Raw genomic sequence first — 17,549 nt, 5'->3', positions numbered from 1 at the left:
TAAAATGCTCTGAAAAGGAGGGATCAGTTTCTTCTGAAGTTAATTTAAATAACCAATTTTGTTTTTAACTCCTGTCTCATTTAAACACGCAGATTCTCTTTTTTCCATGGCCTTTTATGCATACTCATTATAAATGTGTTTATTACTGTGGATTCATTGCCATTAAATAAAAATATATTCATTCCTCTAGAGTTAAATTATATATAATACGCTAAATTAAATTCATAGCTTCTGAAAGCGATTCCCCGTGGCTAATAATATTCCCAGACGGTCCAACAAGTGGCCTGCACAGTTCCTGCTCCACTTAACGGCTTAATTAAGCTCATTGTTCCTAGAACTTGATGTTCTTATTACCCTACAATGGGACGCCAAGCGTAACGAAACGTACCGGCTCACTACAATGGACGGGCGTCTCAACAGATCGCAACGCCGCGCTGCGTCGTATAGCGCCGTCTAGTCCTTATTCAACTGTTTCTCTCTCGTATTCAAGTGAATCATTCCGTCTGAACAGAGGAAAGCTGGATGGTTCTCTCGTTCTTACTTCGAAGTTACGTGGCCTATTATTAGAGAGAGTAAATATATTCTAATTCCGCTAGGCCTTATATTATGTTTTATTATTTATTTTATAATTATTTTATTCCACGCGTGTATTACAGAGACATCTTCCCTTGCCGTATTCATCTTACAAAAAACATATATTTTCATCGTTCCACTTGCCCTGTGAGTAGGGGTACACTATATACTTCTTACTCTGAGATCCTGAATTCGATCCCCGTCTGCTTTAAAAATTCCGTTCATGGGCTGAAAGCTGAGGTTCACCGAAGAGATAGCTATCTCATATAAAAGGCGATGGACTGAATCACGAAAGAGAAGCAATACAGCTGAGGAGTCATTACGCTAACCAAGTGATACTTTAATATATACAAACTATTTGGCTGAACAGCAGTCTTCTTGACATACCATGGGGTTCCGAGGGCTGTATGTGTCTGCATCAGGTTTGATTTTTTGTTTGATAGTCTGCAAATTTGTTTCCTTATTAATTTTTGGTTCATTATTGACTTTAAACGTATATTAAGACTCCCCACACACACTGAATAAATTGTAGAACTAGTAAGTGATCGCTTACCTTAGTTCATTCCTCAGCAGTTCTTAAAATTCGGAGCGATCACCTGGTCCCAATCTGATTCTGACATTGCTTCCTCAGTTTCAGATTGCTTCATTTAGTCTTTCCGATCTCACTTCCCTTCATCGTTCTTTGTTTTCTTCCGACCGCGCCGATACAATTTTGTGAGACATAAAGGAACTGAATCTGTCTCCATACAAGCTACGAAAGTGGACTGAACGGCAAAGCCTTGTACTATTCAAAATATTGGCATTAATTCAGGAAAAGTAGTTAACTCTATGCCCTGCTAAGTTTACACACAAGTCATTTCTCGTGTGGGTTGATTAAAATCCTTGATCATTCACCTGTCTAGAAATGTAAATGTCATTCCTTACGGAAAACTGAACCCACGTTCTTCGTGATGAATCGATCATGCTTTTACCACCTCAATTATACAGCTTTCCTTGTGAGAATCCAGGGATCTTCAACGTGGAGCCAAAAAGTTGAAGAACAACGACGAAAACACGAACAAACCAATGCTAATAAAAAGAAAATAGATACGAAATTGTCTTTAGAGAGAGACGCGTATTTTTCATTGGCACTGATTTCCAAATAGGCATTTCTAGTGAGTTTTATAGTATCAGAGCCTCAGTACGAAGATATTTTCCTCTGTGGTTTAGTGATGGAGTGTTAGTCATCGGACCCTGTGACTGAGGGTTCAAACCCAACAGATTTAATCGGACTTTTGAAGAAAAGAAAGAGATAACTCGGCATTTTTTGTAGTAAATTGTGTTTTATGCTTACCCGACAAAATTTTACAAGCTCTATTACGTCTCACCGACACAGATAGGTCTTATAGCGACTATGTGATATGAAAGGGCTAGGAGGATGAAGAAAACGGCCTTAGCCTTAATTAAGTTACTGCCCGAGCATTTGCTTGGTGTGAAAATGGGGAACTATGGAAAACCATCTTCAGGGCTACCGACAGTGGGTTTCAAACCCACTATCTCCCGAATACAAGCTCACAGGTGCGCGCCCCAAAGCGCATGGCCAACTCACTCGGTCCGAGAAAAGTAACTAAATCTCAGCAATACGTCACCCGATAGAGTTCCATCTTCCTCACCACGCTGTTGTTTGAATCATCAGTCCAGAGACTGGTTTGATGCAGCTCTCCGTGCCGCCCTGTCCTGTGCTAAAATTTGTATTTCTAAGTAACTACTACTTCTTCCATCTTGTCTAATCTTCTTGTCATATTCATACTTTGGTCTGCCCCTAACATTCTTAATACTATAGTATATTTATTTTCCTCCAGGTCTTACAGTTTTCTAACCTAATTGATCACCACGGAGAAAAATAACAACATCTACAAACCTAAGCAAAACTAGGAAAAATTATAAGTTGCATACGGGTACTAAAATCATTACACACACATTCAAACCAAATACAAAAGACCACTCTCCTATTCAGAGAAAGGATGTTCAATAACACACTGAGCACAAACGACCTCATTTTTCAACAGGTAAATTTATGCTGGCAACATGGCAACACAAAACGAAGAATTAAAAAACCGACCTCACCAATCCCGGTTGAATCAGCAAGTCTTGATGTATTTACATTCCGTGCCACGTCATGTTTCATTATTTCTCGACAAGGCTGTTTACTCCTTATCGCGACCTTCCTCACTGTACAAGACTTGCTGATTCGACCTTACAATTCCTTTCATCTGTTGAGCCTCACGCCTACCTTCATTTTTACTTTCAGTCCACTACCTAGGTACCCAGAACCGACAACGCAAAATATTACACACAGTCCTGCCCGTTTAATTACATGTCCACTTACACAACCACTTCTTTTAGTCACATCAGTTAATTTTTTTAACACACATACCAATTCAGATTCTCTACCTTAAGTGAATTTACACGCTATATTCTTTTAATTTTTAACGCATAACTTTGTACAGCATATAAATAGCAATTCAAATTCCCTACCCTTTTCCATTCTTTAATCACCAACCCAACAATTTCCTGTTCGTTACTCTGTTTGCTGCCTTACACTCAAAAGTTTCACTCTCCCTTTTTCTGTGGCCATACATTGCCCTAGCAAGTGTATGTCCTCATTCACTTCTCCACCCATACATAATGAATTGCCTTTATTTCTGATCCACCCCTTGTTTTTGTATAGGCCTAAAATCCACCACAGTCAAACTCCTCTCACTGATCTGTCCACATTACCAATATTTATCCCTAATACTTGGCTTACCTACTTACATATGCTCTCTTTCTACATTCCTCCAAATGTCGTTGCTACTTAATATCCTTAACCCTCCTTAAAATCGTTCTCTGAATGGTGATACCCCTCTTTTTACAAACCACATGCCATAAGTATCCCATACCTAACCTTTCCACACACATTTTAATCTTCGACAGGCAGCTCTCAGTATACATACTTTTCAGCTGTTGCTGGAAGGCTGATTGTAACACTATACCCCCTCCCCTATTTTTAATCGCATCCAATAGTTAAATACCCTCATCACACATTCAACTTCTGTATACTCTTCACAAATGAGTATCGTCGCCGTCTTTGCAGTACACTGCGGGAGTCTTACTAAATTTACAAATAATCTGATTTAGCATGTCTCTTCCTCCCTCTAGACCCAATAGTTCAGCTCCATGCATTGCTCTGCTCAACACTAATGACTTTAACACCATCCTTTGGCTATTATATTTTATACTTGGGTACCTAGTCTCCAGAATCCTAACCACTGAGAGAGCCGCGCCCCCTTCCATTTCGCACTCTTAATTTGACCCTCCCATCCCCCTCTTTTGTTTATAAGCACTCCTAGATATTCCAACTTATCCAATCAACTCCCCCTGGACCATGCATTTCCTCTCCTTCTTTCCCACTCTGTTCTTTCGGAGTACCATCACCTTCAATTTATTACATTTAATTTTCAGGGACCACATCCTAGAATAATCGGAGACCGCCTTTAAACTTCTCTGTAAACCCCATCCTGTTAATATCATTCATACCACAACATCGGCAAAAAACAATCCTGAGATCTCTACACCGTTTACAACCGGCGATGGCCACTTATTCTCTGAGTGCCCTTTTAGAGTGCCATTTATGAATAATAGAAATTTGATTTTTCTTTATCAAGCTCATATATCTGTATATCCACGCCCCTCCATATATCGCTTTTTCCACCACTGTATCATTCCATCTAAACTTCCCTCCAAATAATTATCGGAAGCAGTCCACCCATTGGTCGTAGTCGATACTCAGTTTGTCAACCCTCTTCTCCCCTTATTAATTTTATTTACTCTATCCCACATCCTTTCAGTTTGTTTCATCCTGCACTCCCTATTTATTGCCGCCACTATCTTCTTCTCTCATCCATACTTCCTTCCTCTCGGGAATTTTAAACTTATATTATTTTATTATTTTACAGAAAGCTTCTCCTTTTAGCACTTCCTCCATGCTTTCCATAATATTTTAAGGACTTCATACTATTTTCCTCATGTCCTTGCACTCTTCTTCCACTCCCGTCTTTCCTCTCTTACAACTAGCTATCTGGGCTACCAACTTCATTGGATATTCGGTTAATTCCAGCGCTTTATCATCATTATCATCTCTGAACGCTGTCTCCCAACCACACTTAATTAATTGCAGTTCATTGCCTCAAGATTTTGAAGGTATTGTTAGCTTCACTCCCCAAGTCTCTTTTCACCAATACTTTCTCTCATTGTACATTTCCAGCGTTTCTCGTCTCTATATCGGCCATCAAGGTAGATAACAACCTGACCTTAATTGGCCTATGACCTCTCACTTTGTCTACCCTTTCAAGATCATCAATGTCAACACTGAAGTTAACCTTCATTTTGTTCTGTATTACCTTCACCACTTTGTATACTATGTCCACTTTATTTTCTTTCACACCCTCCTGGACACCATATATAAATATACATTTCCTCGAACGTTCCTGACTACAGGTTGCTTCCTCTTTCTTCAATTTAACCACCTACTCTTTCAACTTTTTACCTTCTTTCTCAACAGCACAATATCTCCCTCATTACTTTCCACTTTTGACATTGGGAGGTGTGAATAAAAATGAGTCTAAGCGAGTGAGCGTGTGCTCGCTGAGTGCCTGAGTGTCTCCCTGCCGATGAGCTTCCACTCCGCACTTGCAGTGAATAAAAATATGGTGCAGAAACACAGCGTACACTCGAGTGTCTGGAGCAACCACTCGGTTTCACTGACCAAGGTCGTGCACGTGCCATATATATAAAACCTTATACTGTGATAACACTTTGATGACTTCCGGGTAGTTCAATGCTTAACATGGCAGACGACAGTGTGGAATTCCAGTCCGCTTTTATCTCCATTTTAAAGGAACATACAATTATGTTTTCAAAGTCACAGTTACCGGATAAGAAACACAAGAAAACAAGTGCAATAAATGCAGTTCAGTGTGAACTACTCGTTAAATTTAACTTAAACATTTCCGTCCAACAACTGTCTGATTGGCTGAATGGTCAGCATTGAGCCCTTGGGTTCAGAGGGTCCCGGCTGGGTAGGGGCCTTTAATAGCCTCTGATTAATTCTTCTGACCCGGAGACTGGGTGTTTGTGTTTGTCCCAACACTTTCCTCTTCATATTCGCACAGCCCACTACGCTACCAACCATCAGAGAAACACGCAATTGTGATTACCTCCCTCCATCTGGGGTTGCGTCAGGAAGAGCATCCGGCCGTAAAACAGGGCCAAATCCACATGTGCGACACAGTTGGCACCCAGGACCCCACAGAGGTGGAAAAAGTGGTAGAAGTTGAGGAATAATTTTCGTCCAACAACTGCTGTTTAAAAATTACAAAACATGAAAACAAGACTGTAATATAAAGTAGAATTAAAGCGTACGGGAAACAAATGCATATCGTTAAAATCATGGGAGAAGCGGCTGATGAATCTGATGTAGGGGGAGAATAACCCTACCGTCGGCCGTCTGAAAGGTGGTAAATCATAGCCTGAATATTACGACATTAATAAACTCAGGAAAATTGTAGGCCTATAACGTAGATAACAAACATTAATTATAATGAAAATAATATATTGAAAATTGAATGCAATTTTTAAGGAGCCAGATCTGCAAGACCGGATGAGATGGCCGTGCAGTTAAGGGCGCGCAGCTGTGAGCTTGCATCCGGGAGATAGTGGGTTCGATCCCACTGTCAGCAGCCTTGAAGTTGGTTTTCCGTGGTTTCCTCTTTTCACACTAGGCAGATGCTGGGGTTGTACCTTAATTAAGGCCACGGCTGCTCCCTTCCTACTCCTACGCCATTCCTATCCCATCGTCGCCATAAGACCTATCTGTGTCGGCGTGACGTAAACAACTTGTAAGATCTGCAGAAGTTGTCATCGCTTCGACTTCCTACGGAGGCGTCATAAATCTGCAAACATCGGAGTTCCTCCAAATTCGGGAATTATAGACAGAAGGGCCATGATACACCCACACTGGTTGAATTCTTCCTTTCCATTGCAAGTGGCCTGCACATTAATGCTAGGGACGCCTTTTCTGTAAATGTAGTCATTCCCATGAACGTGTGGCTTCTGAATTTGTACATGAGTACAGTCTACAGTTGCGACAGCATAAGGGAAGCTCAAACGTTCTTGCCACTTAGCCCGTGCTTCCTGCATCTAAGCTAAATTTGTTGGAATTTTATCTAATAATCTGCTTTCATTTCTGTTCATGTCAAAACCTGCGAAAATCTTTTTGACACAGTTCTCCCAGATGTCTTCACCAACTCCACTCTGAAACCCAGGGTCACCAACATAACGCAAGAAGATTTACATTTTTTCTTTATTTGTTAGTGCACCACCTCTTGTTTCTTTGGAGTGCCCAAGGAAATGCACCGCTAACCGTCCAGCATGCTCCTTTAAAATCCACAGCCTGTTTCCATTCATCTGACAGCGTCAGGAATGGAAAGAATGAAGCTGTGAAGATAGGAATCGTACTGGCTGCCAAAGCCTGTCGCACTCCTCTGGGGCAATGATTAATGACTGACAGATGAAATGTTATGATAGTGGAGAGTGTTGCTGGAATGAAAGATGACAGGAAAAACTGGAGGACCCGGAGAAAAACCTGTCCCGCCTCCGCTTTGTCCAGCACAGATCACACATGGAGTGGCAGAGATCTGAACCACGGAACCCAAAGGTAAAAGGCCGGCGCGCTACCGTCTGAGCCACGGAGGCTCTTCAGCATGCTCCTTACTGGACCTTTATAACACTCTGTAATCAAGTTGAGATGATTCTCTGCGAAGTCTATATAATTTTATTTTCCGATTAACCACCACCATTACCTCTGCCATGTTATTGAACTTGACACTATCATTTGGAGTCACCTACTGAGTTACCTCAAGGAAACATGAGCAGGCGCTTACCGGAAAGAGTGCCTGCTTTATCTTTATTCATCAGAAATCTGGAGCGCCCACTCTGCTACTCGAGCGACTGAAGTGTGTACTCAAGGTCACAGGTCTGCTGTGAGTGACTGCTTCCGACAGGCGGTTTTTATTCACCTCCTTGCGAGTGCCTGCTCTAAATTCACGAGTAAAGAGTGCGTGTTCATTTTTATTCGGACGTCCCATTCACTCGCCCACTTTTTCTGGATCCACCTATTCATGTTTTCAAACTCTTTTCATTGCTCTCGAATCATCTTCGTAATCTCATCCAATTGGCAGACATTTTAACCTCCTCCTTAATGGCTTCAATGTCGTCCCAGCTGATAGTTTCACTTGAATTCGGCCTGGGTTTCAATTCCACGCTGCCAATCAGTCATTAGTAACACTGTCACCAGAGCCGCCACAAAAATCACCTCACTCATACTTCCCAGATCACCCTTGCTCTCCGTTTTTTTGTTGTTTTCCTCTTCAAACTCCCCTGCCATCTTCCAATTGTTCGATTTTCTCTACTGCAACCATTTCTCGGCACTCGCCACTCAGCACTCTCCACTCAGCACGTGCGCTTTCACTGCTTGCTTAGGCTAGACTGGCCTACCGTTTTTACCACCAACACTTCCTTCCAAAACCAACTAAATATGTCCTGGCTGTGTCCTTTTTCTATCTCTTCTTCTCCTCAAACTTCACCAAATCGTTCTTCTCTCACCAATTCGATTCAGTAGCTCTTTCATTCGCGATTCAATCTAATTATCTGATCTACCCATATATTACAGTGAAATAGAACCTTGGAATTGTTGCCCCTGTGGGTTAGGACGGTAAAACATATCCAAGATATATTATATACACTGACTGACAGAGCAAATGCAACACCAAGAAGGAGTGGTCAGAGTTTTATGCCAATTGCAGGGTAGACTGACGTCACTGAGGTATGCTCATGATGTGAAATGCGCCGCTGTGCTGCGCACGTAGCGAACGATAAATGGGACACGGCGTTGGCGAATGGCCCACTTCGTACCGTGATTTCTCAGCCGACAGTCATTGTAGAACGTGTTGTCGTGTGCTACAGGACACGTGTATAGCTAAGAATGCCAGGCCGCCGTCAACGGAGGCATTTCCAGCAGACAGACGACTTTACGAGGGGTATGGTGATCGGGCTGAGAAGGGCAGGTTGGTCGCTTCGTCAAATCGCAACCGATACCCATAGGGATGTGTCCACGGTGCAGCGCCTGTGGCGAAGATGGTTGGCGCAGGGACATGTGGCACGTGCGAGGGGTCCAGGCGCAGCCCGAGTGACGTCAGCACGCGAGGATCGGCGCATCCGCCGCCAAGCGGTGGCAGCCCCGCACGCCACGTCAACCGCCATTCTTCAGCATGTGCAAGACACCCTGGCTGTTCCAATATCGACCAGAACAATTTCCCGTCTATTGGTTGAAGGAGGCCTGCACTCCCGGCGTCCGCTCAGAAGACTACCATTGACTCCACAGCATAGACGTGCACGCCTGGCATGGTGCCGGGCTAGAGCGACCTGGATGAGGGAATGGCGGAACGTCGTGTTCTCCGATGAGTCACGCTTCTGTTCTGTCAGTGATAGTCACCGCAGACGAGTGTGGCGTCGGCGTGGAGAAAGGTCAAATCCGGCAGTAACTGTGGAGCGCCCTACCGCTAGACAACGCGGCATCATGGTTTGGGGCGCTATTGCGTATGATTCCACGTCACCTCTAGTGCGTATTCAAGGCACGTTAAATGCCCACCGCTACGTGCAGCATGTGCTGCGGCCGGTGGCACTCCCGTACCTTCAGGGGCTGCCCAATGCTCTGTTTCAGCAGGATAATGCCCGCCCACACACTGCTTGCATCTCCCAACAGGCTCTACGAGGTGTACAGATGCTTCCGTGGCCAGCGTACTCTCCGGATCTCTCACCAATCGAACACGTGTGGGATCTCATTGGACGCCGTTTGCAAACTCTGCCCCAGCCTCGTACGGACGACCAACTGTGGCAAATGGTTGACAGAGAATGGAGAACCATCCCCCAGGACACCATCCGCACTCTTATTGACTCTGTACCTCGACGTGTTTCTGCGTGCATCACCGCTCGCGGTGGTCCTACATCCTACTGAGTCGATGCCGTGCGCATTGTGTAACCTGCATATCGGTTTGAAATAAACATCAATTATTCGTCCGTGCCGTCTCTGTCTTTTCCCCAACTTTCATCCCTTTCGAACCACTCCTTCTTGGTGTTGCATTTGCTCTGTCAGGCAGTGTATATATGGAAGACGCGAAGGCAGAAGAAGGATCTCCTAGCTGGGAAACCTACGTCAGTGGTTCGGCATTTCATCGACAGCTCTCTTCAGATCAGCCATCTACAGGATGACTTAGCCAAAGTTATTGCCAACGTCTGCTTGCAGACTTGGCACTTCAAGAAAAAGAATCCTTATGCCGCACATACAGTAAATCGCTGTTCTGTCCACACAATTCCAGGCGGACTAAATAAAATGTATCTCTCATTATTTAAGTATCTGTATACAGTGAATGGTCTAAAGATACGGGAAGGTTGTCCCATTAGATAATGTGCCGTGTATGACCCCTGAGCGTTGCTGTTAGCTGTGGTGTAGCTGAGCAGCTGTCACAGACACCAGTGTCGTTAAGATGACAACCGACTTTGAACGTGAGATGATCATCGGCGCACGGCGCATGCGTCATAGCATTGCGGAGATTACACGCGAATTCAGATTTGTGAGGCCAAGAGTTTCGAGGGTGGATCTTCAATATCGCAGAGAAAATGTTACCTTCCGCGTAAACCACCGTATGGGAAGACTACAGGTGTTGAACTATGGGACATCACGTCACCTCCGCAGAACCATACTGGGCGCTTGACGGGCTACTGTGAGTCAGATCACCGCCCAGTTGAATGTTGTGAGCCAGGAACCATTCCTACCAGGACTGTAAAGAGGCAACTAGACTGCATAGACTTCACCAGCCGACAACCAACCCGTGTCCCTTTGTTGACACCTCGACACATAACCGTTTTGAGGGCTCGTGGAGGAGCAATTCTTTAATAACATCACATTCAGTCTCTTTCCATGACTTTTCGGCACTCAGTGTATGTTCCTGTATTGAATCACAAGCGTAGATATTTTTTTAAGATTTTGAGTGCTGAATTAACTTTTATCTTGTAGGTGAAGTATTTCAGTTGAGTGGTCAGCATCTGAATATTTCATGACACACTGATAATTCTGGCATCCATTCCGACCCCCAAATGTATGTATTCATTTAGAATGAAACTGAAAATGGGTTGCAGAATTTGATACTTGTTCTTCTCTCATTCCAGATCTCTAATTCAACGGAAAGTCAAGTGACATTACGTTCAGTAAACCTAGAGAGTTCTGGAAGGTACCGATGTGAGGTATCCGGCGAGGCACCTTCCTTCCAGACTGTGTCAGATCACGGAGATATGGTAGTGGTTGGTAAGTGTTTTATAGTGCATGCCCAGTAAAATCAATACTCGATATTCTTGAAACGTTTCTTGCTCTGTCGTTTAGTTGACACTCTGTATATTTTTTATTTAACCAGCCTGTTTATTTTCAGTGTTTACATCATTACCTTCGTTAATAAAAGTATACAAATAATAAGCTTAAACATACCGCGTTTATTTTCAATCATTTGAATCGTACATTTTAAAATTGTCAACATCGGTTTCGGGCGGACAAAATAAAACTGGCCCGGAAATTATTTATAAGACTGACGCGGAATTCATCCTTGTTAATGAACGGGAGAACTGCGCATCACAGGAAATGTTGGAAACCGTGATTTCGATGCACCAAACGATTGCTGTCACATGTCAGCGCGTACGCGCTCTCCCACCCGACTATGTCGCTATGTCTTTACGTGTGAGTGAGTGAGAGGAGCAGACGTGTTTAGTGACCAGTTGTATCCAACACAAAATGGTGCTCACGATAAAACAGCGCGTGTTCATTGTCGAGTGTTATGCCGAGCGCGATTCGTCGAAAACCTGAGCAACACTGTTACTGCAAGTGTTTAAGACTGGAAGCGTTTTGGCAAAACCTCCAGCAACGTCTGCAATGCAAACTTTAGTGGTAAAATGGCGTGAAAGGGGCATACGATTCAAGACCGTAACTCTCCGGAGAAAGAGTTCGAACACCAGAAAAGAAGTAAAGGAAACCCTGGAACGAAGTCCAATGAAATCTCAGTGTCATTTATCTGTAAACTAATTTACCCCATCGCACTAGATCCCTCAAGGGCCTTGGCCTACCAAGCGACCGCTGCGAGATTTCGTGTGGTCAGCACGACGAATCCTCTCGGGAGTTATTCTTGGCTTTCTAGATCGGAGCCGTACCTCACCGTCAGATAGCTCCTCAATTGTAATCACGTAGGCTCAATGGACCTCGAACCAGGCTTCGGATTCAGGTCAGAATTTCTGACCTGGCCGGGAATCGAACCCAGGGTAAGAGGCAGCCGTTTACCTTACAAGTGAGAATTGAGACATCGTCGTGTTGAAACCTTATCAAATAGGACCGGCATCTGTATCCTTACAAATTTACTGTTGTGCATGCGTTAAAGCGTCCAGACGAACCTTCACGTGCTGAGTTCTGCCGGTGGTTTCTGAGTGAAGTGGAGTCAGGCTTTAGGATGTTCAATTTTTTCATTTCTTCAGATTAGGCAATTTCCAGTATCTTCTGTGATGTTCAATGTGAGGGTTAATCCCGCGTTAGTCCTATTGAAAATATTATCCGGCACAGTTTTATTTTGTTCACACGGTAATATTTATAATGAATTTATTAGGAATAGAGATTATGCAGTGTAAGATGGATTACTTATCTCGTACATTCTTGAAAAGAACAAACTTCCCAAACAGTTCATAGTATAAAAAGTAATACATTCTCGGGCCTTGCAAGTCAGAACATAATCCTGAAAGTTCTCTCCCAATAGTACTTCTCAACTGCTCCTATAAACTTCTGGAACAAGTCTTCCTTGCCAGAATAGTGCCGCTCATCGTGGCTGCTACCCAACCTGAACAAGCTGCTTCATAAACGGACGTAGCTGGACTGATCAATTTCTAGCCCTTACCACACACGTTGATACAGGTTTCCAAATGCAGCTGAAACGGCCGTCTTTATTGACCTCACAGTGGACTATTTCGAGACACAGGTTCATCTATAAATTGTTGCAAGTTGTTCCTAGCCGAAACATTACAGACTTAGGGCCGATCGCAGAAGCGGTGTTTAGACGACGTCTACGATTAAACAATGCCTAAGTATGGCTGCCGCATTGCCGAGACGTTATTTATCACTTAGACACTGTCTAAAAGCGATGTTCACCGGGCGAGTTGGCCGTGCGCGTAGAGGCGCGCGGCTGTGAGCTTGCATCCGGGAGATAGTAGGTTCGAATCCCACTATCGGCAGTCCTGAAGATGGTTCTCCGTGGTTTCCCATTTTCACACCAGGCAAATGCTGGGGATGTACCTTAATTAAGGCCACAGCCGCTTCCTTCCAACTCCTAGGCCTTTCCTATCCCATCGTCGCCATAAGACCTATCTGTGTCGGTGCTACGTAAAGCCCCTAGCAAAAAAAAAGAAAAAGCGATGTTCAAACGGTCATGTTTAAACACTGCCGAGAGCACTGTTTAACCTCAGATGAGAAGAGTGAATCACAAGCAGGGGTTATGCACCATGAAACATGTAATTTGTATTATCATGTTGAGACGATTTATCGAAGAAATTTAGTCCGACGGCCTCTGTGTGGTCTTCCGCTGCTAAATCGCAGCAATTCATTTGACATGTACGGGGAGATAGATCTTAAAATAGGGTTTCGCTTATCAAGAGACTTGTTTCTTGAAACTGACAAAGGGACAGTCTAGTAACTGTCAAAGTGAGTACAATTCTTGGCAACCAATCCCCCCAATCCCCATGGCACTATAGCCCTTGAAGGGCCTTGGCCTACCAAGCGACCGCTGCTCAGCCCGAAGGCCCGCAGATTACGAAGTGTCGTGTGGTCAGCACGAAGAATCCTCTCGGCCGTTATTCTTGGCTTCCTAGACCGGGGCCGCTACCTCACCGTCAGATAGCTCCTCAATTCTGATCACGTAGGCTGAGTGGACCTCGAACCAGCCCTCAGGTACAGGTAAAAATCCCTGACCTGGCTGGGAATCGAACCCGGGGCCTCCGGGTAAGAGGCAGGCACGCTACCCCTACACCACGGGGCCGGTTCTTGGCAACCGATATATTTTATTATACACATGGGGTAAATTCCACGGAATTATAGGTCACTTCCACTATCAGAATAACTTGTCCCAATCACCAGAGGGCTGTCACATACATCAACCGCGAGGAATTCACTTATATTTACTGTCAAGTAAACCCACATAATAGTGAAAACTAAAAATTAGGTTGTATCTGGTTCTTATATAAATATAATCGTAAACCTTTTCGGTAACTATCAGATAGGAAAAGGCAAGTGGTGATGATGGTAGAGATTATTATTTAAAGAGGTGGACTGGGGAAGAAGAGCCGTGGCCACAATAACAGCCCTAGTATTTGCCTGGTGTAAAAGTAGGGAAACTACGGAAAACAATCTTCGGGACTGCCGATGATGCGTTTCGAACCTACGATCTCCAGAATGTAAGCTACATCTATATGGCCTGTACAACACACTCGGTTAGACATTACTATTGCTTCATCTTCCCTTCGTCGAAGCTACCGTATTTATGAGTAGACTACACTCACTGTAACAATGCTATAATCACAGCTACACTTCCTCGTACGGTGGCGTGTCGTTTTATTGTCGATAATAATATGAGATTTAATTTCCACCAAAAGCGATACTCTTATCTGTGGGCAAGTCATGCTCATGTTTAGCCATATTTGAGTAATGTGTAGGAAGACAAACAGCTGACTGGCGTTCGGCGTGCGCACCGTCGAATTTCATTGGTTGTGACAGGCAAAGAGTTGCATGAAAGATACTTCTATCTCCATTTTCAAACCAATATTGGAACTTTAAGCGATGTCTAGTTATACATCGGCTGAACATTGTTTATGCAATGGAAAATCGTGCTCGATTTAGATGTTGTTTAGACAGACGTTGTCTCAGGCTTAAAACTAATCATCGTTTCTGCGATCGGCCGTTAATATTCAATAGGCATGTTCAGTGAAAGCCAGTTTTAGATCCTCCTAGGTGATTCTGAAAGCTTAAGAAGAAAACTAAATAACGGTCTACGAAAATTAGGATCAGTTCTTACCCAACTTATTTTTAACTTTTGCACCCATGACCTACCAACAGCGACGTCTACAAAGCTCATCAATGCTGGCAGCTGGCTCCGTGGATCAATGGAAGATTCGGCCAGTAGGTCCCAAGATAGCGGGTTCAAACCCGATAGATGTTGTCGGATTTTTGAAGGGTGGAGTAAAGTCTTTTCGACACTCCATGTCGTACGATATCGGCATGTAAAAGATCTCTGGTGTTCATTTGGTGTTTAACTGACGAAAATCATTAAAATCACAGCCATTAACGCGCAAGAGAGATTCCGTTTACTCTGCCCTCTAGTAGGCCTAGAGTAAAACGGAATGTTGAAACTGACAAGAAGACATCCAGATGGCGTCAAATTAAAATATTTGCATACGGTAGCAGAGGCCATACGATAAGTAGTAGTAGTATTTATATATGCAGGCGGCATCACACTGGTAGCACACAATAGGAGTTTTGAAGATGGGGACAGCAGACTTGGAGGAGATGTCAGCATTTCTCAAGTCTCTTGTTTCCATCTGGCAAATTGCGTAGAGAACTATGAACCAGAAGTATTCTTCCGCGGATATAATCTGGGATACAAATATTTTCATTAATGTCTCGGTGTCCCTCTGGAGAGAACCCTGAGGTACAAATAGCAACTCACCAGTCTATCTCATAAAGTCAGTCCTAGAAACATTATACTACATAAGCTCAGTGGTATAAGGACCACTCAAGAAAGAAACGAGCCGGAGGCTATAAAATAAAAACCTGTACCGTTATTTCAAAAATATTGCTCAGTATTGTTAGGCTCTTGTCCCACTGTGACACAAGTCGGTGAGTGGCCTTCTCGTAAAATTCCTGGGGCTGCATTGTGAACCAATTCCGAACGTACTGCTTGACGTCGATGTCCAAGGTAAATCGTTTGCCTCTCAGAGCCTTCTTTTAGGTGGCGGTGACCTCGCATGCTTCCACCGGAGAATTTGTCGTTTTGACTCAGTTTTGATGTGATGAAACTACGTCTCATCTCCAGAGACCACTCGTGCCTGGAGCTAATTCCCTTCCTTGGCACAGCGCAGTATATGTTCAACAGGAAGAGGTCCATTCGCCATGCTTCCTGTGCAGGTTGAATACTGTGAAGCAGCAATTGGGCGAAATTTTAGTGAAATTTTAATCTGTCCTTAATGATGGCGTGGACACTTCCGACGCTCACTCCGACCTCTGCGGCACTGGTTGCTACCGTAACTCGCCGTTCTTGCATAATGAGGGCATCCACCTGCTGGAAAATGGCATCAGTGATGCGTTGTGGCGTTCCAAACCGTGCATCATCGCTTGTGCCATGCCTTGACCTTCGCAACGGACCTGTACTGCTCTCCGTATATTTGTGCCACTCTTCGATGAACTTTCGTTACCCTCACTCCTTCTGCTGTCAGGAAACGCTGCACACCCCTTTGCTCTTCTTTTGAATCCGCCTCCTTTTCACCGTTTCCAGCACGACTGGGTGCAGTGGACGATCAACGCGTGGGCGTACTCGCTCTGTCGTCACGTTGTGTGCACCCATGTCCCTGCAGCGGCGAGTTTAATACCGCAGCCATCTTATAGGGACCGCACCTTCTTCCGCAGGCAATTTTGTAACACTCCTTTCAGCAGTTTTCATTTTATAGTCTCCGGCTCATTTCTTTTTTGAATGGCCCTTATACTTCCTGGTGGACCTCTGCTGCTTGTCTGCATCTAAATGGCATTAGTCTTGTATATTCGTCTGCTGAATACTGTGCACATGTATGGCTGGAAAGGGTGCACATGCGAAGAGTAGATGCAAAGTTAAATGTTACAATACGTTACATCTTTGGTTCTGTGAAGTCGACCCTATGCCACCGACTGCGTCGGCTGAGCCACGTTCCTCCACCACACCTAAGAAGGAAACAAGCGCTGTTGAGGGAAACGAAGATGAATTGGGCACCGTCTTTGCCACTCCACGAACAATGTTGCCATCCTTTGTAACAACTTCAATCGAGGAGACTAGTGTGTGTCACTTCAGGCAAACTCATTGCTGATGGGTTTGGTATAAACCAAAGCGGAAAGGATGGATCATCCACGCAAACATTGGGATCAGGTGGTCACTCCTTGGATCTTACAACGAAACCAAAAGATTCTGACCTCCCGAGAAGGGTTTGGTCCCGTCCCAGCAGGTTTAGGACTCGACTGTGCCTCTGCAACCACTTGTGGCACAAGTGGAGCTTGGATCAGCTCAGCAGCGTGCCACTGTGGTCTGAAAGAGCAGACCTCGAACACCCCACCCAGGGCAGTCCTCTGAGATCTTACCCTAGAAGCCTTAACGTCGAGTTCAGTTTCACATCCAACGCTAACAGATGACTTCAGAATGTGGAAATCAACGTGAAGTTTTGTATATTTATCTACTATGTCTGATTACATACGATTAAATAAAAAATAAAAAATAAATAATATTTCATTAGCTTTGCATTACATCTATTTTTGTAAAGTAAACTACAATCTGAGTCAGACTATGTTCAAACTGAGTGAATGAGTGAATAGATGAATAAATTAATTAATTAATAAGTAAATAAATTTACTAAGTGGTAACTTCGATTTACTTTTCAAAATGATTATAATATTGTTCTAATAGCATAAGTCTGGGTTTTAATGCATTGGAAAGGAGATTTCATTCACAGGAGACATCCATTTATTCCGCAGATCTTTCTCACTTCGCCGAAGATACCTCTACCATGTAAGCAAAGCTCCTGGT

At 43.9% G+C, this 17,549-nt stretch overlaps 1 protein-coding gene across 1 annotated transcript in view; it reads left to right on the top strand.

Annotated features, from left to right (window-relative positions):
• The window catches only part of LOC136880884 (cell adhesion molecule 1), a 164,052-nt gene that overhangs the window by 23,058 nt on the left and 123,445 nt on the right, over positions 1-17,549 (top strand). The window contains exon 3 of the mRNA XM_067153417.2: positions 10,879-11,014. Coding sequence (XP_067009518.2) covers positions 10,879-11,014 — 136 coding nt within the window. The remainder of the gene's footprint in view (positions 1-10,878; positions 11,015-17,549) is intronic.

This window comes from Anabrus simplex, chromosome 9, assembly GCF_040414725.1.
Source record: "Anabrus simplex isolate iqAnaSimp1 chromosome 9, ASM4041472v1, whole genome shotgun sequence".
NCBI lineage: Eukaryota > Metazoa > Arthropoda > Insecta > Orthoptera > Tettigoniidae > Anabrus > Anabrus simplex.
Note: the sequence above shows the minus strand (reverse complement) of the source record. Positions and strands in the feature narration are given on the sequence as shown.